This window comes from Megalobrama amblycephala, linkage group LG20, assembly GCF_018812025.1.
Source record: "Megalobrama amblycephala isolate DHTTF-2021 linkage group LG20, ASM1881202v1, whole genome shotgun sequence".
NCBI lineage: Eukaryota > Metazoa > Chordata > Actinopteri > Cypriniformes > Xenocyprididae > Megalobrama > Megalobrama amblycephala.
Genome location: NC_063063.1, coordinates 13,821,831 through 13,848,097, shown reverse-complemented (window position 1 = coordinate 13,848,097; position 26,267 = coordinate 13,821,831). Strand labels below are relative to the sequence as shown.

The window sequence follows — 26,267 nt, the reverse complement described above, 5'->3', positions numbered from 1 at the left end:
GGTCTATACTGTGAATTTGCCCTTCATGACAACTCTGAGGGGGGTGAATTTTTTTATAGCTCATCCGTTTAAATTATATTAAGCCTTAAAGTTCTGCATAATTAAGGGCGTGGTCACTTGAGTGACAGGTATGCCGCTGCTGTCTGTGAGCCGTCATGTTACCTCAGCAGCTCATTTCAGCCGCTGAATTTGGCATCTCAGTCGTATTTGTGCTTTTTTTCTGTATTATTTTATACAATATATGGCTTGCTGCATACTCGAGACAGATGTCAGTCTGTGTACATGTGCTCGCATGCGGAACACACGTTGTTGGATCGTCGTGGCATTGGCTAAAAGTTTTGTTCCTGAGATTTACTACAATGACAATACCAGGAGGATATACAACTCCGACAGCACTGCTTGGATATAACTAAAACTGCTGCACTATTTTGAAAAATTATACTTTGGATACGTGCTCATTGAGAGAACATTTGAGAGATATACATCTGGTACATATATATATATATTTTACCCAAGTGCCACGGATTGGATTCATCTCGCGATCTCTATTTCATTATAAAGGTATGAAATCCCATTTGATTTGTGTTATTTGCACACCCCACACAAATTAATTAGCCTACTGGTGTTGGAGCATCTATAACGTTATCGTAAAAAAATCACCGTAGATTGACAGTAATCCTTTAGTACTTTCTAATGATATTGCTATCTTTATTAATATTTTAGATAGTATCTAAGATAGATAGCTAGGGCGGGCGTGGTTTCAGCAACAAGTCGCATGGGCTCCAACTTCGTCCCGCCTCTTTGCCCATTTTCAGTTATCCGTGAGTGACGAGCGGTCACGTGCAGCTAAGATGGCCGCGGCCTCATTTACGCGTCAAAACTGCTGTTCAGAACTCTATGGGTGACGTCACGGACACTACGTCCATATTTTTTTACAGTCTATGGTCAAGATATTATTTTCTTTCTCAGGTCTTGTGACATTTCTCTTCCAGCCATTTCTCTGACAGCATGAAATGGGAAGGGGTTTTAACACCCTTTTATAGTCAATTGTCTGCTGGAGACCTGTGTAATGAATAATTAGACTCACCTGTGGTAGAATTCTTGTTAAATTAGACATTTGTAGTCTAAAATGTAGCTTTCAAATGTTACTTTTCAAAGGGGTGTACTCATTCACGCTGAGCACTATAGAATATATAGGGTTAAAAGGGTATATTTGTCCTTTTCAATGATAATTAAGTGAGAGTCTCCAGCCTTCATGGGTGCCTCGCCAGAACACAGCAGCAACAGCACTGCTCTATACTGACCGAGCATATTGTATATTATAATGTAATATGCATTTGCGTGACGAAGGCATTACTAGCTAAATGTGCAAAGGGCTGTATAACTGTAATGACACTCGAGATTGAGCGAGTGAACCGCTGTAGAGTTAGAGGTGGTGCCACGCTCGGTGCGTCATTGACAGTTATATAGTGTTAGGGGAGGGGCTATGCTCGGGGGTCCAAGTGCGTCATCAGACCCCCGTTTTAGCTCCGCCCAAAAAATACTGAGCAGAGACTTGGTGAAAAACTGTTTAACGCTCTAACTTCACAATTAAGCATTACACAATTCACAGTCTTAGTAATGTTTTTCAGCAATACATTTGTAACATTTATAAAGTGTTTAAAAAGAATTCTCAGAATTGACTTTACAGGGACTGTAAATAAAACATCCTTGATGACGTATGTAGCCTTCAGATGTGACTTCTAGAGGACACAGCCTCTGAAATGAGATGCAGCTATTGTTTTCAGCTGAATCTTATTAGCCTCATTAGCCACCTTATATAAACCTAGTTCACACAGTCACAACTGTTGTTTTTCATGGTTTTTGCATTCTGCTTGGTTTATTTGGATAACTCTTTGCCCGTGCCTTGGACTCTCTGACAGTTTTTTACTACGTTTTTGGATTACCCTTATAATTAAGACTGCATTTGGATCCTCTACCTTCGTGTCTCGGAGCAGTTTGTTACAATCACCCATTTAAAATGTAACTGTAATGAACTACAGTTACTCATATTTTGTATTTTAAATATGTAAGTTACATGTATTCTGTTACTCCTCAACCCTGATGATGATAATAATAATAAATAAATAAATACAATAAAAAGTAAACAAAAATTAATGACAAATCTTTGTAAATACCTTGAAAGCCTTATTGATATTTGAATTTATCACATGAATATGTTGACTTTACAATAAGGTTTAATTTCTTAGCATTAGTTAACTGCATTATAATAGTAAACAAAGAATAACAATGAACAATAGTTCTACAGCATTTAATATTCTTAGTTAATGATAATTTCTACATTTACTAATACATTTTTAAAATAAAAATTCATACCTGTTAATATTATTTAAAGGTCCCATTCTTCGTGATCCCATGTTTCCAACTTTAGTTAGTGTGTAATGTTGTTGTTAGAGTATAAATAAAATCTGTAAAATTTTAAAGCTCAAAGTTCAATGCCAAGCGAGATATTTTATTTAACAGAAATAGCCTACAATGAACGGCCTGTTTGGACTACATCCCTCTACTTCCTTCTTTAATGACGTCACTAAAACTGTGTTTTGACTAACCTCCGCCCACAGGAATACACAAAAAAGGGGGCGTGGTCTTGTTGCGCTCCCACTGAGAAGAGCAAGAGTTGCGTTTGTAAAGTGTGTTTGTCGCCGAAACGCTGTTATTTTCATCCCGCAGTCCAATCACCTTTGTTTGGCCTTCCCAGGGACGCTGTACTTAGAAATCAGTGGTTACAATTTATGTTTAACTCGGTTCCCGAAAATTATAATCCACATGTTAAACTATGTGCAGCACATTTTTACTGAGGACAGCTTCCTCAATCTCAGTCAGTTTAATGCCGGATTCGCACAAAGATTATTTTTGAAAGATGGAGCAGTTCCCTCTTTGTCTGGAGAAGGCGTTGTTTGTGGACCACAACCGGTAAGTGCATTTTATTATTTACGTTGGTGCGTTTAACAGTTTCTGTAACTTATCACACAAAGGGCAACGCTGTTTAGCTTTGTTAACTAGATGGCAATTGAAACTTATCCGACCAAAACTTTTAAAAAGTGTAGTAATTCAACCGGACACCATCGATTGTTGGTGTTTGTTATGATCAGTTTAAATTATTTGTTGATTATATCTGTTGTTTACTGTTTAACCACATGCTGGTTTAGCTGCAGCCACGCGAATCATTGTTCTATGTTTAGGCCTATGTAACGTTACCTACTGTAAATAAACAGCTTACCATTGTGACACATCCTGTAAAAGACGTTTACAATAACACTGAGCGCGTGCATCTCCCCGTTATGGTAAGAGGCGTGACCTTTCCGGGCAAGGAGCGCTAAGCTGCTGTCGAATCACAACACAGGAACCGCTGGCACAATCAGAACTCGTTACGTATTTCTGAAGGAGGGACTTCATAGAACAAGGAAGTCATCAGCCCGTTTTTATGACAGTGGAAACAGCGGTATACAGATAAGTAAATTATGTGAAAAATACTGTGTTTTTTTACACGCGAAACATGAACACATGTTATATTGCACACTATAAACACAATCAAAGCTTCAAAAAACCACGAAGAACGGGACCTTTAATGGACCTGAGCTAACATGAACTAACAGTGACTGTCCCAAGCGACACTTGGGACAGTTGACAGGCCAGCTGTCAAGTTTGAGCCTTGCCAATTTAAATATTCAAGTGCAAGAAAATGCAAAAGGGAAATCAATTCATTACTTGTGTGTGGTATGGGAAATTTCCGGTGCGCAAACATCAGAAGTGCATGATTTCACGTGTTCTTGCACTTGAATTCACACAAAACTATGTAAAAAAAAAAAAAAGCCTGTCTTAGCAAGTATCCTAGTAAACATGCAGTTATGTCTTACGTTATAACATCATTTTCAACGCTCTCAAATGTATCTAATAATAAACAGAGCTGCGTTACCTCAAACTCATGACCGGAAAAGTGGAAGCAGCACCAGCGACCGTGGCATAATAAAAGTTCCGCTGCTCGCAAGGTGCGTGTTGCGCAACCGCTCCAGCGGCCTCGTTCAGCTCCCACAACACTTGGTCCTGCTTTGCTTCATACTACAATAACGTTAAAAATTATTATTTCCACCAGCTGTGAGGTGAAGACCACATGTCCCAAGATTCCGCGATCAAACATGCCGTCATCAAGCTATGCCTTTGTTTTGAAATGGCGCCCTCTAGCGGATGGAAAAACTATATAGTGCACCTTTAAGTGAACGTAAACAGTTGAGATAGACAACATGTTTACAGTGTCAAAAATGCGATGACTACTGGTGTGAGTACACTGCGTGATTGGCCGCCGCTTCACACCGGGGCTGTTTGTCTGTTTTGGTCTTGTCTTCTTGTTTCAAATGTATGTTTTATGCACCTAAAAAATGGACTTCAACTGCGATTGGGTTTCTGTGATTCCCGCTGGTGCTTGGAGGTGGTGTGTTCTGCTCTGCCGCTTGCTGTGGTGCTTCATCCGGCTTACCTGATTCCACCGGCGGGTTGCTCATTGTACTCACTTCATGAGGGAATACTCTACTTTAATGTTTTGACTGTTGGTCAGATAATTGTATATTTTTCATGCATCTGACTCAGGTTCCATGATCATCTGTGGCATTTGATGTGTATATTGTATTGTTTCTTGTATTTGTTCTGTTTTTATGTATTTATGTTTATTAATTGTAAAGCTCTTTGGGCTTGGGAAAAGAGATATATAAATTAAACATATTATTATTAGAGTATCAATATATTGGATCCGTGCATTAGGCCTGTCTCAAAGTGACAGCAGCCTAATATTCCTGCTGCTGTCTGTGTTTTTAATGTTAAAGGTGTCCTAGAACTGAAAATTGAATTTACCTTGGCATAGTTGAATAATAAGAGTTCTGTACATGGAAATGACATACAGTGAGTCTCAAACACCATTGTTTCCTCCTCCCTTCCTCCTTTCTTTATAAATCTCTCCAACAGTGTAGCTTTAGCCATGCGGCATTATCAAACTCATTCAGAATCAAATGTAAACATACCACAATATGCAATACGTGATCTGATATGCTGCATGACGAACAGTTTATAAAGATGCATTTTGAGAGTTATATTGTGAACTTCAGTATTGTTTATGCAATGTTTAATGCAGTCGTGAGCTTGGGGGTGGTGAGCACGAGCATTTAAAGGTGTACACAAACCATATCAGAGCATTTTTAATCTCATCCCAAAATAGGCATTTAAAACATGGAACAATAAAAAATCTATGGGGTATATTTTGAGCTGAAACTTCACAGACACATTCTGGGGACACCTTAGACTTATATTATATCTTGTAAAATAGGGCACCTTTAATAAAACAACAAACGATAAAGAAAAAAACTCACTGCTCTTGACTGAATAACTTTTGTAACTTTATTCAGGATCTATATTTAATTTATACAGTAAAGACTATGCAGTTATTTTACATTTGATTATTTATTTTCTATATACCTGAAAATTGTGAATTTGCACTTGCATCTAAAATTTTGTTGTCAACTGCCTGTTTTTGCAAAAACAGTTTCATGGCCAGTAAAACATTTATGGCCAGTAAATACTGGCAGGTGTGGCAAAAAAGTTAGTTTTATACCCTGTGTACATAGTATCTAGTAATATACTATTTGTATTTATCCCTAAATACATTTCATATTTTATTTTTTCCCCCAGCAAATATATATATATATATATATATATATATATATATATATATATATATATATATATATATATATATATATATATATATATATAGTATTATAACAAAATGGTTTTAACAAAGGTAATTATGTGTTTTTGGGGTGGCTATCTTGTCAAGTTAATATCTTGTCAAGGGCACCAGGCAGTATCATCACCAAATTTGAGTGTTTTCCCACCTCCAAATTCCTAATTTAACCCCTGTTCACCTTCACAGAAAAAGGCAGTATAAAGACACAAGGGTTCCAAAAATTCTCTATTGTGCAGATGGAGAATGCATTTGGCACAGGTAGGAGATTCATACACTTTCCTAGACAGAAGAGAGTGCTTTTGGGAAAAAAAATGACTGCCTGGCTATGACAGAGTGGAAAACCAGAAGTGTTGTGACCGACCTGTAGAAAGTGGAGAAATCCACTTTCATGAGCTCAAAGCCAACAGTGTCTCTCTGAAGAGCGGTGCATCTTTCAGAACATCTCCCAGAAAGCAAAAAGCCGCAATCTGGTGGGCCTTTATGAATATGATGCTGTATGACATTACCATTTTAGAGACTGAAGAGTGATGGACACACACATACACACACACAAACAATTTCATCAGCCTTCTAAAAAAACTAGATAGCTGTCTCCTTTTTTATGATCTTTTGGCAGCATTTACTCCTCATCAAAAGCAATGAAAGCCAAATAAAAAGTCGAAGGATTTTGGCCGTGGAGAAATTCTATCCTTGGCAGATGAACCTAAGATGAAATCACATAGAAAATATGAGGCAGTGCTGCCGCACCCAGAGCTCCACACACACCGCTGTGCAATGAGACCATTCAGGAGGGAGAGAGAATTGGACCATCTGTAACACATTCAATATAATAATGTAGTGTTTTGTCTCTTTATCAATTTTAAATATACCATGACACAAGTATGAAATAAAAAATGGCACATGGAGACCAATATCTTCAACATTCATGAGTGTATTTTTCCTCTGAACAAAGACACACAAATAACTGTCATATGTTATATACATTTCTAATGTCTATAGGAATCACCTCAGGGACTTTACATTGAAAAATAGAATATTCTAAGCAGCATTTCATGTTTGTTAAACATACAACATACAATTCCATTTTATAATTAAATTGAATTGAAATTTCCATTTTTAAAGATAAAATATCTACAAGGGCTTCTTACAAAAATACATGTTCATTGTTGCAGTACAAGGAAATTCAAGAGTCTATTCTAAACAAATATTATTAGTCTTCCACTTAAACACAATATTTTATACCGGCACTTCAAAGTCATTTTTAAATGTGAAAACAATTGCAAAATAATATTTTCTATTTTTGAGGACCTTGATTGTTGCTTAAGATTGTTTACTAGAACTCAATCAAATGTGTGTGATTTTATCAGAAGTAATCATTCAGGGAGATTTGTTAAGACATTAAAAAAATAATATATCATATATATATATATATATATATATATATATATATATATATATATATATATATATATATATATATATATATTGGGGGGAAAAAAAAAATGTTTTTGAACAAATTAGGTAGTTTTGTTCCTTACTCAGAAATTCAAGCTTTATCTTTGACACATGGCCTCTGTGAGTATAGTTGTAAGGCAAGGCAAACAGTTTTTAGCCTGTGTCCCATGTGGTCAGATGCTGTAGAGTGTCTTTGGTGTAATATAACAAGACTAATACTGTAATGTGGCCCAGCAAATCCCTTAATTCTGTTTTGCAAGAATAAACTATGGGTTCTTCGTTTGCTTTGACATTTCTTTCTTTGGACTACTTGATTCAGGATTTATTCTGACATAAAACAGGCACGCATGACTCAAAAGCTTTGAATTAAGACAGCAGTTATGAACATTATGCCCATGTTTCTATAAATCCGAAAAACCAAGCCAGAGTATTACAAATTGTGAGGAAGTTTTTATCTCATTGCCTGCCAGCCATTAACCAAAACAAAGACACAATGGTAAACTCAATTCTTTCTCAGTTAGGATGCCAGGGAAGTATGATGATTGTAAAACCTCTATTCGATGTGTTTAGCAAAGTTTACTTCAACTTGATAAAAAAATAATAATAATAAAATAATAATAATAATAATAATAATAAAAAATAAAAAAAACGAGGCACATAGGCCACAGAGATGGCCTATAATAAATTAAACCCCTTAAGATTGACAAAATCAAAAACAGACCAGCTTAAAACCTTTAGAGGATGTTTGAGGTTCTGATCAAGCCCAGAAGCTTTAAACATCAGGAGCCTAGTATTAAACCACTTAAAGGTTGCTAAAGAGGATCTTTTCGTCGACTGAGAAACCAAAGATGGTTAGTGAGTTTTTGAAATGAGCGCATGCGTAAGAACAACCCCCCTCCTTCACAGCTCATTTCGAGGGAACGCCTCCCAAAACTCGTGCACGAGTATTGGAACACGAGTGTTTACCACCGGCATTCGCTGTGTCGTGATAGTGGATTCATTATGTCGGACTCACCGCAGGTAACTCATAATCTGCAGTTGTTACTCCTGTCTCCTGACAAAAACATTGCATGCGGCACCTGTAGAATGTGGAAAGTTACTGGAGCGCACACGTCTCGCACAAGGAACGTCATGGCAGTGATTGACAAGCCAGAGGGCCAATCCGCGCACGTCTTTCACAAGGAACGTAATGGCAGTGATTGACAAGCCAGAGGGCCAATCGTTTACGCGATGATCGTGTAAACAATTGGCTGATGTTTTTAAGGCCCTTACCTCGTGCACAGATGATGTATATTAATATTATTCCTTTCAGTGCACCTAATAAATAGTCTTTTATCAATTAGTAAAGACAGTTTCAAGTAATATTGCAAAAATGTATAAAACAAAACATCCTCTTTAGCACCTTTAAAATTACCTAAAAATTCACATTCTGTCACTCATCCTCATGTTTTTCAAAACCTGTGGAACTTGTTTTGTCCATGGAACACAAAAGGAAAAAATCCTGTAAAAAACAACTCCTTATAAACTCAGCATCTGTCAAAAGTTCTTCATAAAATGATGTAATGGAAAAGGCACTGCCGCATATACTTGAGATTTTTATATCGTGACATTTTCAAAGGGAGCTACCATCATATGCAAACTGCTGAAGACCATGACTTTCTTGTCACTTTGGTAAATAAACCACAACACAGGAAGAGACATAAATCACAATGTTGTAAGTGACAATCTTTTCACAAGAACTAAACTAATGAAACTAAACAAGAAGAGATGGGTAGAACACATCTTCAGAACTGGACATCTCCATTCAATTCGCTGTCTGTTCATAAGCTGAAATTAGTGCAGGGTATTTCAACCTAGCCAAAGTCAATGCGTGGTCGATATTCAAGTACCATTGGGTATACCTGGAGAAAGAGACATATTGTAGATGAGTGTAAAACTGACAGTAAAACTGACATATCCTTTATGACGGTATGCAAGCTTTAAATTCACATGACATGGTTTGTATTTTCAGATTTTACGAAGTACGAGACTTTAGCATCTTTTATAAGGAAATGAACTACTCATCCTACAAACCACTGCAAGTTATGTAATTGAATCAAAAACTATCATGCAATATAAAACTATTGGTAACTTTTTATTTTAATGTGTCCTTGTTACAAGTTACATATTTACATGCAACTAACCCTAAACCAAACCCTAATCCTACCCTTACCCTATAGTAAGTCCATGTAGTTCATTAAAAATAATTAGTACTTAAATGTATAGTTACACTGTAACAGGGACACATTAAAATAAAGTGTAACCAAACTATTTTATGATCACTGATTACAAATGCAATAAATTTCAATATATATATATATATATATATATATATATATATTGAAATTTATTGCATGTTTTTAGATTTCTGTTAATGATTCTTTTTACATCCGGTGTTGTTGCACTCTATTCTAATGGTTGTCATCTAATATAATTTTAATTAGCTCATGTTCAAGAGATATTAAAGGGGTCATGAACATTTTTTTATGTTCTCTGAGGTCCAATTATAATGTTATCAAGATTTTTACATAAAAAAAAAATATTTAGAAGTAATAATCTACCTAATTTAGAAGTAATAAGCTATTTTCTATTCAGTTTTTTACCCTCTCATTTGAACACTCCGCTTTGATAGGCATGCCACATTCAAGTCTTGGAAGTAAATGCCCAGTGCTATGACTGGGTAACAGTTTTGCATATTAAAATAATTTTCAACATCCCCACCATCACACGTGTGAAAATTGTTTTGAAAACGTTATGATGTTGAAAAATATCTTGAAACATTTGCCAACAATGTGAAACATTTATCCGTATTGCTTTATAAGTCTTGGTTATGGCAAATAATGTTTAAGAACTTGGAGTTACCAGTTATAGTTGACAAATGATAACGTATGGGGTTTCATGTTAAAGGAATTATGAATTAATCTACTATTTGTCACTGTCGCTCTAATAGGCTATTAATTTTCATCATTTTCAAATACAGTGAAAAACGTATTGTCATTTGCAGTGTTTTAAATAAAATTACATGTGTTGTAATGTCTTACTGATGACAAAACATCCAATTATCCAATGCATTAACCCCATAAATTCCAAAGCAAATGAAAGAACATCAAATCACAACTATTCAGTTTGACTGCGGCACAACATTATAAATACTCAGAACATAATCAAACGATCTGTATCAGACAAGGAAATAGCGACACATGGTAAAAATACTGTTACTCACACTTGTGTGTTGCGACATTACTGTCTGATCCAATGTAGTTTCCACTGCATCATCTTTTATTTTCAGTCTCTCTGAAAAGCCTGCCTCGAACTGTCTTGTTTAAAAATGAATCCGCAGTAAAATGAAGCAAACAAATGGGATCACAAGGATGGCAATGCAAAGACTGTGTTTTTCCACAAGTTGCCACTTCAAAACATCTTGTAATCATCAGATGCATCTCTATAGTTTTGTTGCTGGAGTAATCCTGTGTTTGTGTCTGTCTGTTATTTACTAATACATGACATGTGTGAATCGGTGGGCGGGGCTAGAAGTAGAATCTTCTGTAGAGGCGGTCTTTCATCGCACTATGACAATAATGTGGCGAAATCCGAAACGAAACGTTTTCTGAGCTTGGTTTCAATAAAAGAGTAACTATGAAGATTGAGTTCTGAAATTTACAGGACATTTTTATAGTACAATTACCTATATGTCAAAAGATCAAGGAAAATTTGATTTCTCAATTCATGACTCCTTTAATATAATGGCAGTTCTGGCAGATTACAAACTCAATTACTAATTCCTAGGGGTGTCAACTGATTATATTATATTATATTATATTATATTATATTATTTATATTATATTATATTATTAACACTTTATTACAAGGGGATGTAGTTGCATGTTACATGTTACAAAACTTGAACTGAGCTGAATGATGACAGCAATGTTTTCTGCAGAGCTGCTAGCTGATTTGACATCAACACTGTTATGAAACTGAATTGAATCAACATTGAACTTGACTCAAACTGAATAACGACACTATTGTCTTTTTAGGCCAGCTTAACAGCAAAATTTGAATTTTTCACATATTTGATTAAATTTACATCATTGATCGTTATTTTCCTGTTTATCACTGTGAAGCTGCTTTGAAACAATCCATGTCTAAAGCACTATATAAAAAAAGCTGACTAGACTTATATGTATTTACTATAATAAGAGTAATGTATGCATAATTACAGGTAAATAACACTAAACCAAACACTAAACCTATAATAAGTACATGAAGTTAATTAATATTATACATGTAGTTAATTAATATTATTTAGTAATTATTTGTGTAATTACACTATAAGAACATTATATTATATTATATTATATTATATTATATTATATTATATTATATTATGAAAAAAATATTGTTTTTAATATACAATTTTAAATTATTATATTTAATCTTAAAGGCAAAGGAAATTTTTATAACTTAAGAAAATGTTATGTGGTTTAAAAACAGTGAAATTTTAATAACTGCATGAGCAGTTCTTTTAACCACTACAGTACAGGAAAAACTGATTGAAGTACTTTTACTAAGGCCATGTACACACTGTAAGGTTTCAGGAGTGATTTAAATACGGGAGTGAATTCCCTAAATCATCGTTCCATGCATTTAGAGAACACAGCTCAATCTCAAAATTGCTATGACTGACATGTGCTATTTTTGACCAAAGTAATCCAAAGATTAATCCAAAGATATTTTAACTAAACCACTTTCAACAGAGGCGTCATGTTTTGTTTATGCTTGGAAGGCTGCTTTGCATAGCGGCCTCTTCAAGTGTTGCCATGTCCATTTATAAGTGTTTTGAATCACTGGCTTGCTGTATGAGCTTTGTTTATAAAGCGAACATGTTTATAGAGCTTTTAAAGTCGTCATGAAACGGATTTTGATTTTGTCTTTTTTTCATTCTGTATTGTGACATATAGAAGTCAAACAGCTTTTTAAACAAGAAAAAAAAAAAAAATGTAGGGCGGGACTTGATTTTGTCCATCGGGAAACTGGATTGGATCATTGTCATTTGCTATTGCTGCAATCTCATGTGAGTGACAGGCTGTCAAAAAAACAAGTTTTTTGGACTTGCTGTATGAGCTTTGTTCATAAAGTGAACAAGTTTATAGAGTTATTACAGTCGGCATGAAACAGATGTTGCGATAATTTTTTCTTCCCTATTGTGACGTACTATATATCGAAGTCAAACAGCTTTTTGAACAAGAAAAAAAAAAATGCAGGACGGGACTTGATGTCCATCGGGAATTGGATTGGATCATTGTCATTCGCTATTGCGAAACACGTCTAAACACGTCATCAGAGAAGAGAAGAGATGTTGCTGAAGAGGGGGAAGTTACGTATTTAAATTAAAGGTGCCCTAGAATTAAAAATTGAATTTACCTTGGTATAGCTGAATAACAAGAGTTCAGTACATGGAAATGACATACAGTGAGTCTCAAACACAATTGTTTCCTCCTTCTTATATAAATCTCATTTGTTTAAAAGACCTCTGAAGAACAGGCGAATCTCAACATAACACCGACTGTTACGTAACAGTCGGGATCATTAATATGTATGCCCCCAATATTTGCATATGCCAGCTCATGTTCAAGGCATTACACAAAGGCAGGACGTCTGGATGTGCACAGCTGAATCATCAGACTAGGTAAGCAAGCAAGGACAATAGCGAAAAATGGCAGATGGAGCAATAATAACTGACATGATCCATGATAACATGATATTTTTAGTGATATTTGTAAATTGTCTTTCTAAATGTTTCGTTAGCATGTTGCTAATGTACTGTTAAATGTGGTTAAAGTTACCATCGTTTCTTACTGTATTCACGGAGACAAACTGTCGTTATTTTAATTTTTTAAACACTTGCAGTCTGTATAATTCATAAACACAACTTCATTCTTTATAAATCTCTCCAACAGTGTGTAATGTTAGCTTTAGCCACGGAGCACTATCAAACTCATTCAGAATCAAATGTAAACATTCAAATAAATACTATACTTACGCGATTAGACATGCTGCATGACGAACACTTTCTAAAGATCCATTTTGAGGGTTATATTAGCTATGTGAACTTTGTTTATGCTGTTTAAGGCAAGCGCGAGCTCCGGGGGCGGGGAGCACGAGAATTTAAAGGGGCCGCAGCCTGAATCGGCACATATTTAATGATGCCCCAAAATAGGCAGTTAAAAATAATAATAATAATTAAAAAAAAATCTATGGGGTGTTTTGAGCTGAAACTTTACAGACACATTCAGGGGACACCTTAGACATATATTACATCTTTTGAAAACATGTTCTACGGCACCTTTAAAGATTATGAGGGCACATGGATTAAAAAAATAATGATGTGCATGGATAAATCATTTATAATGAATATTGCACTATTCCATAAAAAATAAGAACTGACAATTTTGTTTTCCTGGTGATTTCTTGTTTGCTCTTTTTTATACCAAGATCTGGCAGCATGAAATTCAAGGCGCATACCTCTTTCCCAGTGGTTTTCTTCCACATACAAAAGAGAGATTAAAAAAAAAAGTCTAGTTGCTCAGTTTGGTTCTGTTTGTTTCAGTTAATTTGGTTGCAGAATGTGGTCGTCACTCCCGTAAACTAATGAACTCTGTGTGTACAGAACAGGATTAAGCACTAAAAGGTGAACTGACAACCAGATTTAGATGCAGTGTGTACATGGCCTAAAATAGAGCCTGATGGATGGCTGTACCAAACAGACAGAAAGTCGTACACATATAACAGAGCAAACAGCGACCCTCATTAAGATGTGGCATTACCATAATAGACCCCAGATAAGCTGCAAGAGGAGCCGCTTGGGAATGAGAACAGAGTGGGGACCCTTCCGGTGGGGCATCTGTAACCCCCTTCACATCTAAAGTAATTCATTACACCTTGAACTTCATACCTCCATACTCCATGACAGCCTTGTGTAAAATTTACAATCATAATGCTAGAATTAATAAAGTGCCTGCTCAGTTGAAGGGGGGGGATGTGGGATTGAAACAACTTGTTTGGAATAAATCTTAAAGTTTTATGGCTGTCTTAGTTTCTTCTTAAATTCTTCTAATTTACATTGTAAATACCATGAAGAACAAAGCCAAATAACTTGCTATGAAGCTGCATTAAGTAATAGGGTCTTCCACACTGCTCATCCCCGTGGAAAAGATGAGGGGATTTAGATTTCACACATGAGAGGAGAGGAGAGGTGGAGATACTGGTATTTACATGGCTTACATTTTCTCCCCGAAGCCTCCAGCGGGTCATGTAGATGAATTCCATGGTGTGGTCTTTACCCATGATCTCACCATTGCATAGAACGTCTAGCTGCAGAAACAGTTAGTGATTATCAGATCTGTTTAATTGTATGGTAGTACAAAACAGCAAAGCAAGGATCAAACAAAGCAAGCAAGCATAAACAGCAGGAATATGGTAAGTGGTTAAACACATGCAATAAAGTAAAAGAAACATACTTGAGTCCTAGACAAGAATATTTCATTTGTAGTGTATATCACTAGCAATGCCAAATTCATGGGTAATTACCATGTACTGTAAACACTTAAGTTTATCACACTATAAGCTTTGCATAAACGTGTCTGCAAAATGCATAACAACCAGGGCTTGACATTAACTTTTTTGTTCACCAGCCACTGTGGTTAGTGGTTTTCCAAAGTTACTAGCCACTCAGCATTTTCACTGGCCATTTTGACATTGATGGGGAAAAACTCCCATATAGATATTTTTAATATTATCTCATAATTTAGGTATATTAGGCTGCTATCACTTTAAGACCTTACACACAGATCCATTATACTGTTACACATGCGTTTTCTTTCTCAACTGTTTACGTTCATTCGACTGACTGTGTTTAAGTGAATACTTGCCAAGACATGGCATTTTGACATTATTTTGTGTGTATTTGACTGTTTAAGCACAATAATCAGTGAAAAAGAACTCAATTTAGTACTCAGAGGCTTTATGTGCACGCACTTTGGACGTGAGCACAAAATCTGCAGGAAGGAGTAAATTTATGCGGAATACGTACAATCCAACACTAAATTCAAACACTGAAACACCAACAATATTCATCCAGTGAGAGAGCGAGAAAGCACAGCTGGTATCGTGTATCTGTTCTTCAGAAAATTAGTATTGGAAGCGTTTCATATATTTCAGTATCAATATGTATCAAAATATTTTTGACAACACTACATTGCACTTAGTTTATTATTTCAGGTGACTTTTCAAAAGACTACAAATGAAAAATGTATATATAAAATTCAACCCACCAAAGTGACTAGTAGGAGTGACTGCATTACACGCCAACCCGTCAAATGCAGGTGTTAATGACAAGCCCTGATAACAACTTTGTCAGGGGTTGGTTGTGTGTAAACACACGCAGACAAAAGGAGCTTCAATATAAAAGGTCTTTAATGACAATCTCAGGAGAACAAATAAACACAACCTAACATAAACGAGAACCGACAAAGACTGAGGGAATATATACAGGGCAAACAAAGGACTAAACAAGACTAACAAGACACAGCTGGGACAAATGAGTAACCAAGGATACTAACTAAAGGCGGGAAAACTAAACAAAGGAGGACATGTGACAAAAAGAACATAACTTAACACAACACGTGACATTCATATTCATATACATGTGAGATTTGAACTAAATGCAAAGGCAATATGTAAATTCAAACAAATCATTCCATCTCTTTACAGGAAAATGGTCAACAATGTAGACTAAAGATATCCAAATGTTACCTCGTAAGAACTGGGAAGCTTTAACTTCAGACTTAAAAACTTCTTAATTGTTCCAACAGTCACTCTTGTTGAGCAGCGAATAAATTTTTTCATTAAACCCTGGAAAACAAAGCAAAAAAGACAAATTTCCACAATGTGACTCCATCAGAATATTAGAATAAGAATTATTGAAAATTATTGATCATGTGACATCATGAGCTTTGCCATCAAAAAATGCCGAGTGGAATTTGCATGCCAGCCACTCCCCCGAACTTTGCTTTAAAAAGTGGGTGGGACAGGAATGTGTGTGAGTGGGGGGTGGATGTGTTGTGTAGACTGCATATCTGAAATGTACAATAATAAATGCAAAAGTTATTGACATAGAATTTCATGTTTAAGATGATATAATACAATATATTGTTAGTCTCAAGAGTATTTACATTAGTGAATAAATATGTTGAGGATTTTGTTTGTCCTTATGGGCTGGTGGTAGAATTTTCATTAAACGTGCCAGAGGCTCTGGGTTCTAATCCGCCCTTGTATAGTTTTTTTTTTTTTTTTTCCCTTTTCTTAGTTGACCCAAAGTCCCAGTCAGGCTAGGTGCTCAAGGACCAAGTCCCTGTGCGCACACAACTCTCAAGAGTGGGCTAGGATTAGCCAGTCAATGTAGTTGAGAATGCAAATGCTCACTTCCCTTAATGGGGCAAGGACAGCCTCTGAGATTTTTGTGAAGATGCGAAGAGATAGGGACAACCTGAAAGGGAGGACCCTGTACTGCCCTTCAAAAGCAAACTGAAGAAATGGTCTGTGTCAACGTAAAATTGAGACATGAAATTATGCGTCTTACAGGTTTAGAAAACCAATCTTGCTGGCAAACGCATGTTAAAAATGCACTTCTGCATTAAAATCTTGAATGGAGCCTATGCAGGGCCCGATTCAAACTCACAGGTCTAAGATAGGCAATGTGTTACGACCATTCTTCTTTAAAATGAAGGGCTGTAAATCACTTCTTCATCTCCACTGGAGAAACAGGCCCTATTGTGTCCATCAGCAACTGGAACGCAATCTCTGCACTCAGGACCCGGAGCTGGGGTGGCAGTCGCAGGTGGAAGCCCTAGGCGGCATGGATGTCCAAGAGTCTGCGCCGTGACCTACAGCCAACATGGGCATGCAGCAGCGATCGTGGCAGTCTGATGGAGACAGGTGTTGACCACATTCAAAAGATGTTGTCGTCTGTATTTGCTTTTCTGTTTTATAGAAAAATTCTCTTGTTAGAAAATATTCTCTTTCTAGTTGCTTGTGGAAGCATCCAGGGGAACTCTTTTGCACTTAACTGTGCTTGTGGAAGAGAGAACTGCTGAAATGCGGCATATAGGAATCCAATGAAGCTTCTAGGCAGAGGTGAATGGAGAGAGAATCACAGACATATCTTCTCAGCTCAGAAGAAAACATCTAAATGAGTGGAGCAAACCAGCCTCCTTTTATTCCCATATGTCCAGGGGAGTAGATGGCATGCAAATTCCACTCACCAATTCTCATTGGCCTTTTCTGAAGTATCAGTGGTATTTGGGGCTACCAACACAACTTCGAAGTGACTGACAAATAGGGAACAGTTATTTTAAACTGTAGTATATATTAATAAATGTGGCCTTGGTGAGCATAAAATACTTCTTTCAAAAACATTAAAAAAAAAAGTAAATGAAATAAAGCTGAATTTAGTTGCAGAGAAAAAAGATGAGATAATATACATGTGAAAGAAAGAAAGAAAGAAAGAAAGAAAGAAAGAAAGAAAGAAAGAAAGAAAGAAAGAAAGAAAGAAAGAAAGAAAGAAAGAAAGAAAGAAAGAAAGAAAGAAAGAAAGAAAGTTATTAGCAAGCAGGAAGATAACAGTAAAGTGGAAGCTGACAGAAAGGATTGAGCCTTGGAGTCATACTGATTGATACCAGTCTTTAGAGACTGAAGATCAGCCTCAACTTTAAGATGGCTAACTTTAAAGGTGCAATAGAACATTTTCAGTGAGGTTACCAATAGCGAGCTAGCTTTCAAATCATAACATCCCACCCTCCCTTCAGCGCGGTTTTACAAAGCCACACCTCCTCCAAAACACATGAAGGCACACACACACAGCTGCTCTCGGCAAAGCGCCACACGACACGGCGTTAAACTACCTTTTGTCTCAAAGCACATAACATCACAATAATAATGAATGTAAACAACTTAGAGAGCTTGTTCCCGACTGCTGCAGATTAATTTCGGTGTTGATAATGTTGACATGGAAACACATAATTCTGAGTCTGAGGAAGTGAACAGCTCCGGTTAGAATGTCACGGGTTGCCATCTCTTAATTATGGTAGTTATGGTGTGAATGCAGCATAAGCTCATTTGGTTTAATTTGGTTGTTTTAATTAAAGAATGCCACGTCTGACATCTGTCTACATAAACTCTGCATAGCATGAAATGCGCTGATAACATATGATGTGTGCGCAAACAGGGTGTGTGAGGGCATGTAAAAACATATGTTGACAGGCAGGTAGGACATCGTATTATTACTTTTGGACTGAATATAATGACTGGATGAACATTTTATGGTCCTACACCTTCTACAGATGATATATATATATATATATATATAAAAAAATATACTTTTACACTGTTTAACAAAGTAATTGCTATCAGGATATGAGGAGACTTTCAACCAGTATGACAAAACAAATTCTGTAGAGACCTATTCTGTATTACCTATTGCACCTTTAAAAAATGTTCTCTCCCATCTGCCCATTGTCAAGATCATTGTCAAGGATCTTGTGGGAAAAATCTGATCCCGGATCGAAGGAATGAGGAGGCAAGACCAACGCAGAGAAGATAAAGGAAGCATAAGACAAGGAGTGCCACCCAGAAAAGCTGATAGGAGGAGGAGAGATATACTGCATAATTCAAGATGGCTAACCTTAACAATGTTCTCTCCCATCTGCCCATTGTTACGCAAGCAGTCTAGACAGATGGCTATCTGAGGATCACTCCTGTGGTAGTCTCCATCACCTTTATCATCATCCTCTTCATCTACTCGGGCTTTCTTACATATAGGGCCATCCTCTGGAAAAAGACAAAACAGTGGTCCTCATGCTAAAGGATTGTCATTTAAATCATTTTATGAAGTTGTATCTAACTTTCACACAGATGTTCTCATAAATAACTGTACTCCTGCTTTTATTTTTATTTTTTACTTAATTAAATTGAGCTAATGACACTATTGTCTTTTATACAGCTGCTTTACAGCTGAAATTTAATTAGTTTCATAACTGATGAATTTTTAACATTAACATAAATCTATTTTAAATATTTCAAAATATTAAAATATTTAAATCTTTCCTTTTTTTTAACAAATATTGTTAAAACACAAAATTCCTGTATCCACCAATATACAAATCTTATTGAAGATTTCCTTGAGAAAAATCTCAACAGATTTCATATGGATTTCTTGCTAAAAATTTAATAAAAAAAAATAAAAAAATTATGTGCTACATTATGTGCTGCTCCAACAATGTGGGCAACAAAAGCAAAACATTTCAGACAAAGCTGAATAGATATGCTAATGCAAAACAGCATCTGCATCTTTTCTCAGACTTTCTTTTAAATGAAATAGATAATATTCAAAACGAGGCTCTTGGCAAAATTATAAATGTGGTAATTATCTCATCATTAAGACCTACAGCTGCAAACACTTACAAGTTGCCTTGGAGACTTCAACTATTATGAAAGTCCTTCATTCTGGCTCATACACCGAGCACAAGGACTGTAGATTATTACTGAATTTGCAGCAGCCATTACTCCAGTCTTCAGTGTCACATGCTCCTTCAAAAATTATTGTAATATGCTGATTTGGTGCATGTTGAAAACTGTTTTTGCTGCTAATTTTTTTTGTGTAAAGCAAAACTGTTGTCAACATTGCTAACAATAAGAAGCATTGTTAATAATTGGGCACCAATAATACTTGATAATAAATCAGAATATTAGAATAATTTCTGAAATCTCATGTGACACTGAAAACTGCACTGAAGTAATGGCTTCTAAAAATTCATAGGAATAAATTACATTTTGAAATATATATTTAAAAATTATAATAATAAATAAAGGCAATAATAATAATACTACTAATAATAAAATTAATAATAAAAAAAAAAATCTGTGCACATCTTCAAAGTTGTAACTGTATAAAATAGCTGTACAGAGTGATTCTGTTGTTCCCTCTGGAGTCAAAGAAGCAGAGAGACATAGATAGAGTACACCTATACTGATGACTCACATTAATCTACCACCTGTGAGTCAAGGTCACAGAAATAGATTGTGATTGTAACTTCAGCTGTGAAGACATTACTTGATAAGGAACAAAAGTTATACCAAAAGTCTGATGAAAGAAGTTTAAATGCTGATACAGCAAAGTAACCTGTACCATGAGGTCACATAGGACTGATTCATTGCCATGAGAGCCTAATGTGTTGGATTAAAGGCATAGTTCAGCCTCAGCAAAAATTAAACTGCAGTTCCAAAGCCATATCACTTTCTTTTCCAAACCACAAAAGGAGATGTTATGCAGACTTTTCATTCTGTTCTTTTCCATACAATGAAAATGAATAGTGACCAGGAGCTGTTAAAGAGTTAGCTCACCCAAAAATGAAAATAATGTCATTTATTACTCGGCCTCATGTCGTTCCACACTCGTAAGGCCTTCATTCATCTTCGGAACACAATTTAAGATATTTTTGATTAAATCTGATGGCTCAGTGAGGCCTGCATTCACAGCAATGACATTTCCTCTCTCAAGATCCATAAAGGTACTAAAAACATATTTAAAACAGTTCATGCGAGTTCAGTAGTTCTACCTTAATATTATAAAGCGACGAGAACATTTTTGTGCGCCAAAAAACAAAATAACAACTTTTCTACAATGTAGTGATGGGCCGATTTCAAAAACATTGCTTCGGAGCTTTGCGAAGTTTAGCCGTTTGATAGGAGATTCGAGTCACTGATTCGATTTGTAAAGCTCTGAAGCAGTGTTTTGAAATCGACCATCACTATATTGTTGAAAAGTCATTATTTTGTTTTTTTGGTACACAAAAAGTATTCTTGTCGCTTTATAATATTAAGGTAGAACTACTGAACTCGCATGAACTGTTTTAAATATGTTTTTAGTACCTTAATGGACATTGAGAGAGGAAATGTCATTGCTTTGAATGCAGGCCTCACTGAGCCATCGGATTTAATAAAAAATATCTTAATTTGTGTTCCGAAGATGAATGAAGGCCTTACAAGTGTAGAACGACATGAGTGTGAGTAATAAATGACATTATTTTCATTTTTGGGTGAACTAACCCTTTAAGCTCCAAAAAGGACAACATGCAGCATAAACATACCATAACACTAGTCCATACAACTTGTGTGCTCTATTCTAAGGCTGCAACTGAAATCGCATACACCCTTACTGCATAGTAGGCAAAAAATAGTGTGTGAAAAGAGTAGTTTGTTCGAATTCACAGTATTCATAAATAAGTTCCCGGATGACCTACTACTTCTGGCAAGATTTTGAAGTTAGGCCATTGGAGAGGATTTGTGATTGATGATTTCTGATGCAGCCTACGTCTTCTGAAGTCATACAAATCCTATTTTTGGCTATTTTTATAGTGTTTTTTTGTTATTTTCAGAGCTTGACATCTCATTGTCACCATTCTCTTTCATCTGTATGAAAAAGAGCAGCGTCAACATTCTGCTAAAATTCTCTCACATTTCATTCAGGTTTGGAATAACAACAGAGTGAGAATATGAATGGCAAAATTTCCATTTTCAGATGAATTATCCATTTAAAATACAGACGCTCTGTGGTACCATGGCTATCAGGTAAATGCAGATCATTTCACTGGGTGAGTTATTTACCATCAGGATTTTCTTTCGATTTGTTTCTTCTCCAAAATTCAACTTCTTGCTGCTGTTCCTCTGGAAGGAAAACGAAAGGGAGGAAAAAAGTTAATTAAATGACAGTTGATATTTGCTATCTATATATGACACACAAGTTACTTAAAATGGCTCAGTAAAATACATACTTTCTCTAAGACCAGGCACAAGTTTGAATATGACTTCTTCTAGAGTGTTGTCCAGCCTTTGAAGAAAAGAAATGTGAGCTACCAGAACACATGACGAGAGCCTTAATGTCCCTGTCCCATCTGTTAGCAAGTTCAGGCTAATGCTGCTCTAGCTCTTGTTATCATGTTATCATTCTGTCTGGTGTTGGGGTGGAGATGCATCACTGGTGTGGAAAGGCAATCCTGCACCGGGTCATTCACACAGCTGACACTCTGGCTCCAGAAAACAGTACGGCTGTTGCCTGGAATGCCTCCCAACCAGGACCAGAAATCAAGTAGATTAATCTGATTAAACCTTATCATGGTTTGTATTGTGGTGTGCTCTACAATGCTGCACTGAATCTGATCCCAGACCACCTGAAGCACATTTGCTGAAGAGGTTTTGTCTTAGTAGTTGGATAATATGGATCAGTGTGGCTTACCTTAACATCTCCAAGGGATTCGTTTCATGAACCTGGATACCACATTTTGGGCAATCATTGCTGTCCTCAAAATGCTGGACTATACAGCTTTTACAAACTGTTCAAAAGCAAGAAGACAGAAGAAATCATTCTTGAATAACTGAATGCACAAATAACGATTAAAATTATTTAATACAGTTATAACAGCTGTATCTGTGCAGTGAACATGGTGGTATTTGTGGTTTCTACAATTTTGTCTCACAATCTCTCCAATCCTCTTTTACATTTCACAACTGAAATTCCAAACATCTGCATGTTATGCATAAGTACATTGTACCTAACTTTTTTATGCAATTATTAAAGACGCCTAATATAAAGTGTGACACAAACACCTATCGCATTCCACTAGCAAAACTGCAGCAGTTAATATACCGTATTGCTCTGTGAATACACACACACAAAACTGTCAACACATCCAAACTAAATCAAACTGCTCTACCTCATTAGTGGGTGGGAGACAAAAAAAGCCACCGCACACTCAGATATTACACACTGACAAATCACAAGACACAATCAGGTCATCACTGTGTGGAATAATCGGTTGGGCAGAGGGGTAAAATTTAGTGCATACTCCAACAAATGCATAGTGCATTCAAAATATAGAATTCTTGTTATGCCATTAATGAACATTATATAAAACAAAAAATAAATAAAAATATAAATTCATTTTACTATCTGTACTAAATTGTACTCAATTAAACTTTCCTATGGTAAGTTTCCCAAGCAATAAAGCACAAATCAGAAACTGACTCAATCAAGAATATTATATAGTGAAAATAGCTTATGCATTGAGGAGAAAACCGGTGGTCATGGTGACTGATCAACAGATGACTGTGAACTGTAACAGTGTGTTGGTCATGTATTTTAAAATAGTATTCACATCTATTGTGCTGTATCAATATGATGCAAAAAGGAAAGTAGGGCATTTACACCTGACAATAAAATAACAATTAATTAACACTAAATCCTGATTTTCACATACTCTCTGTGGCAATACATAGGTTTTCATTATTTGCATTTAGCATTGCTTTTATCACCTACTGCCCATCAAGCAATCATAACAGATCATTCTGTGGTGAGGGCCCATTGGTTGAGAAATCATCAATAAAACATTGCACTAAACTTTCACAAAGACTGTAGATACTCACAGGTGTGCAGGCACTCTGTCACGGTGGTGGGCTTGATCAGGTACCCTTTACAGACATAACAGGTGATGAAATGGTTGAAGTCCCTCACCAGGTGTTTCCTATGTGATGTCATTGTCAAGTTACCAAAGTGGGGATGGAGGGAAAACAGATGGAGTAAGGATGAAGGAAGAATGGAGATTCAACCACTCTGTGGCTCAACTGCAGTGTTCTGCTGAAGGGCCCCTGGCCTTCTCATTCTTCATGACATCACTGGTAATTAAACATGCCTTTTAGACAGACCTGTAGATATGGATTCAACTATTACACTTTGAAACAAAAATTTGATATCTTTTTTAAAAGATAATTTATTTTTTACTTTTATTGTTTTTTGAACATTAACAAACAATAAAAATTACAAACAAAGATAAAAGGCGCATCCAGTAAGACTGAATCCAAAAATCGCAAAGTCTCTGAGTAGGAACTTCTTTTGAAAAAGTATTTATATTGCGACTGTTAAAAAAGTAACGTATATTGTATGCACAGTTCAGAAACTCCCTGGAAGAAGGAAGTCATTCAAGGTATTTTTCACCTGTTTTAAGAATACTGTGAATTCTGAAATACTACTCTTTTCACATACTGTTTTTACTTTGTTTATTATGTATGGAAGTATGCAGTTTTTTTATTATTATTATTCACTTTAATTTATGCCAAAAGTACCAGTGGTTTTGTATGATGACACCTACTGGCCTACTTAAGTATGTTTACTAACTGCACACAGAAGCTTTCCATCTATTACTACTGCTACTTTAGCACATTCATACAATGGACATTTCTCAATTCACTTCAGTATTTTCCTATGGATCATCTATGGTGTGAGAGCTGCTTGTTTGGACATTTATTTTTCCACTCTTTACTCATTTGTTTAGGCCAGTTCATAGCACATACACTGATGATCCATACCACCACTCTGGACTATGACTCTGCCTTTAAGCTAAAGGTCTATGTAGGCCTACATTGTGTTTGTTGTTATATTGTCTGGTTTGTATATTCTTAAATACACTTTTATCTTTATGCTTCGTACAGAGCACTAAAACCACAATATAACGTTAATATACGATTAATTATTATCAATAATTCTGAGGGCACCTTTAATGTTCGAGAAAGTGAATGGCTTACATTTGCCTGAGAGGTCTACAGGTGCATCATGACACATGAGGAATAAGCCCCGCCTACTGCTTCAAAACGAAACTATTGGGCCACAGTACGGAGGGGCTTAAAAAATGACATTTCTAACTCATTCAATAAATGTCTAACTACTTTTATCCTTACAAAAAGTCTTGTATAAAGTGAGAAACTCGAGTTATTTTGTATGCTATGATAAATAGCCATCAACCGACACAAAATTTGGGCCTGTAACGTAGTATTTTGTCCTATTTTATATTAGTTTGACGCCCCTTATCTTATGTTGGGATCAGACATGAAATGTGTTGACATACAGTTTCAATGCGGGTTTGTCATAGCCTATAGCCTATCATCTATACTCCAAAAAGTTAATCCTCATTAGCTACATCGCTTATCATGACATCTTCACGACAGTAAGTGTTTTTTTTTTAAGTCTACTGTCAAAACTAGTCGGTTAATCCTCACTTGGCCATCGTCAGTGTCATTCTCTGCGTCATCTTCCTGTAAAAACCCTGCGCTGCGTTACGTCGAAAACGAATAACGTGCGATCACTGCTGCACTCGTTTTAACTTGCTGCCATTTGTACAAGTGTCACTTTCCGTAAACGAGAGACGAGCGTTTTAACGCTCACCAGTGCGCACTAAATAACCAACTCTACCCTGACAACTAGTATCCTACCGAGACACAGACATGCTGACGAACTTGATATATGACACGAGACCGCATTCCCATCCCACCCGAAACTTTACGATGAAGGGAGAGCGTGAAAACGACACGCAGCTGCAGTCAGGCAGTAGCGACCATCTCTTACCTTCTACGCATGATGGGTCCATGTCGATGATGCGCATTGATTTTTACAAACAGGCTTAAACGAATTTGGGCTATTGAAAGTGATGGTTGTAGCAGCGGCACGGAATACGGAACTGCTTTCATTTGAGATGATATGGGGAAGGGGGCGGAGGACTTTCCAGTTCTTGTTTACGCATTGCTGTTTTATTCATTCCATGGCAGATTGTCTCTGATTGGACACAAACTAGGGCGCAGCCTTCAATTACCAGCTAGTCCAGTAACAGTTTAGAACCAGTTTATCAATGAAGACTCAGATATTTGGCAGTCCTGTCTAGCCGGTGGATTCGTTAATATGATTATGACCTGTACAAGGCAGGTACCTGCTATTATTATGTGACTTGCCAGTTCAAGTCAGACTGGCTTGCGTTAATAAAGAGAGGCATGAGTAATAATGTTTTGACATTGTTCTCCAAAAAGCCATACATTTATATAA

The 26,267-nt window shown here is 36.2% G+C and overlaps 1 protein-coding gene across 6 annotated transcripts; it reads right to left on the bottom strand.

Annotated features, from left to right (window-relative positions):
- Nucleotides 1-6,363: 6,363 nt before the first annotated feature.
- On the bottom strand, nucleotides 6,364-25,960 carry pcgf5b (polycomb group ring finger 5b). Of its 6 annotated transcripts, none has more exons than XM_048170595.1 (10): nucleotides 25,797-25,960; nucleotides 23,825-24,103; nucleotides 22,638-22,734; nucleotides 22,177-22,232; nucleotides 22,010-22,069; nucleotides 19,029-19,174; nucleotides 16,103-16,201; nucleotides 14,573-14,662; nucleotides 10,512-10,601; nucleotides 8,843-9,150 (listed from the first exon to the last, which is right to left on the bottom strand). In XM_048170595.1, the coding sequence occupies exons 2-10, from the start codon at nucleotides 23,934-23,936 to the stop codon at nucleotides 9,103-9,105; spliced, it is 798 nt and encodes a 265-aa protein (XP_048026552.1). In that variant the 5' UTR covers nucleotides 23,937-24,103; nucleotides 25,797-25,960; the 3' UTR covers nucleotides 8,843-9,102. The 6 variants fall into 6 exon arrangements, with proteins under 6 accessions (XP_048026554.1, XP_048026553.1, XP_048026552.1 ...); XM_048170601.1 differs by having other exon boundaries at nucleotides 10,512-10,605; nucleotides 25,797-25,959; XM_048170597.1 differs by lacking the exons at nucleotides 8,843-9,150; nucleotides 10,512-10,601 and adding an exon at nucleotides 6,364-6,497.
- Nucleotides 25,961-26,267: the final 307 nt, after the last annotated feature.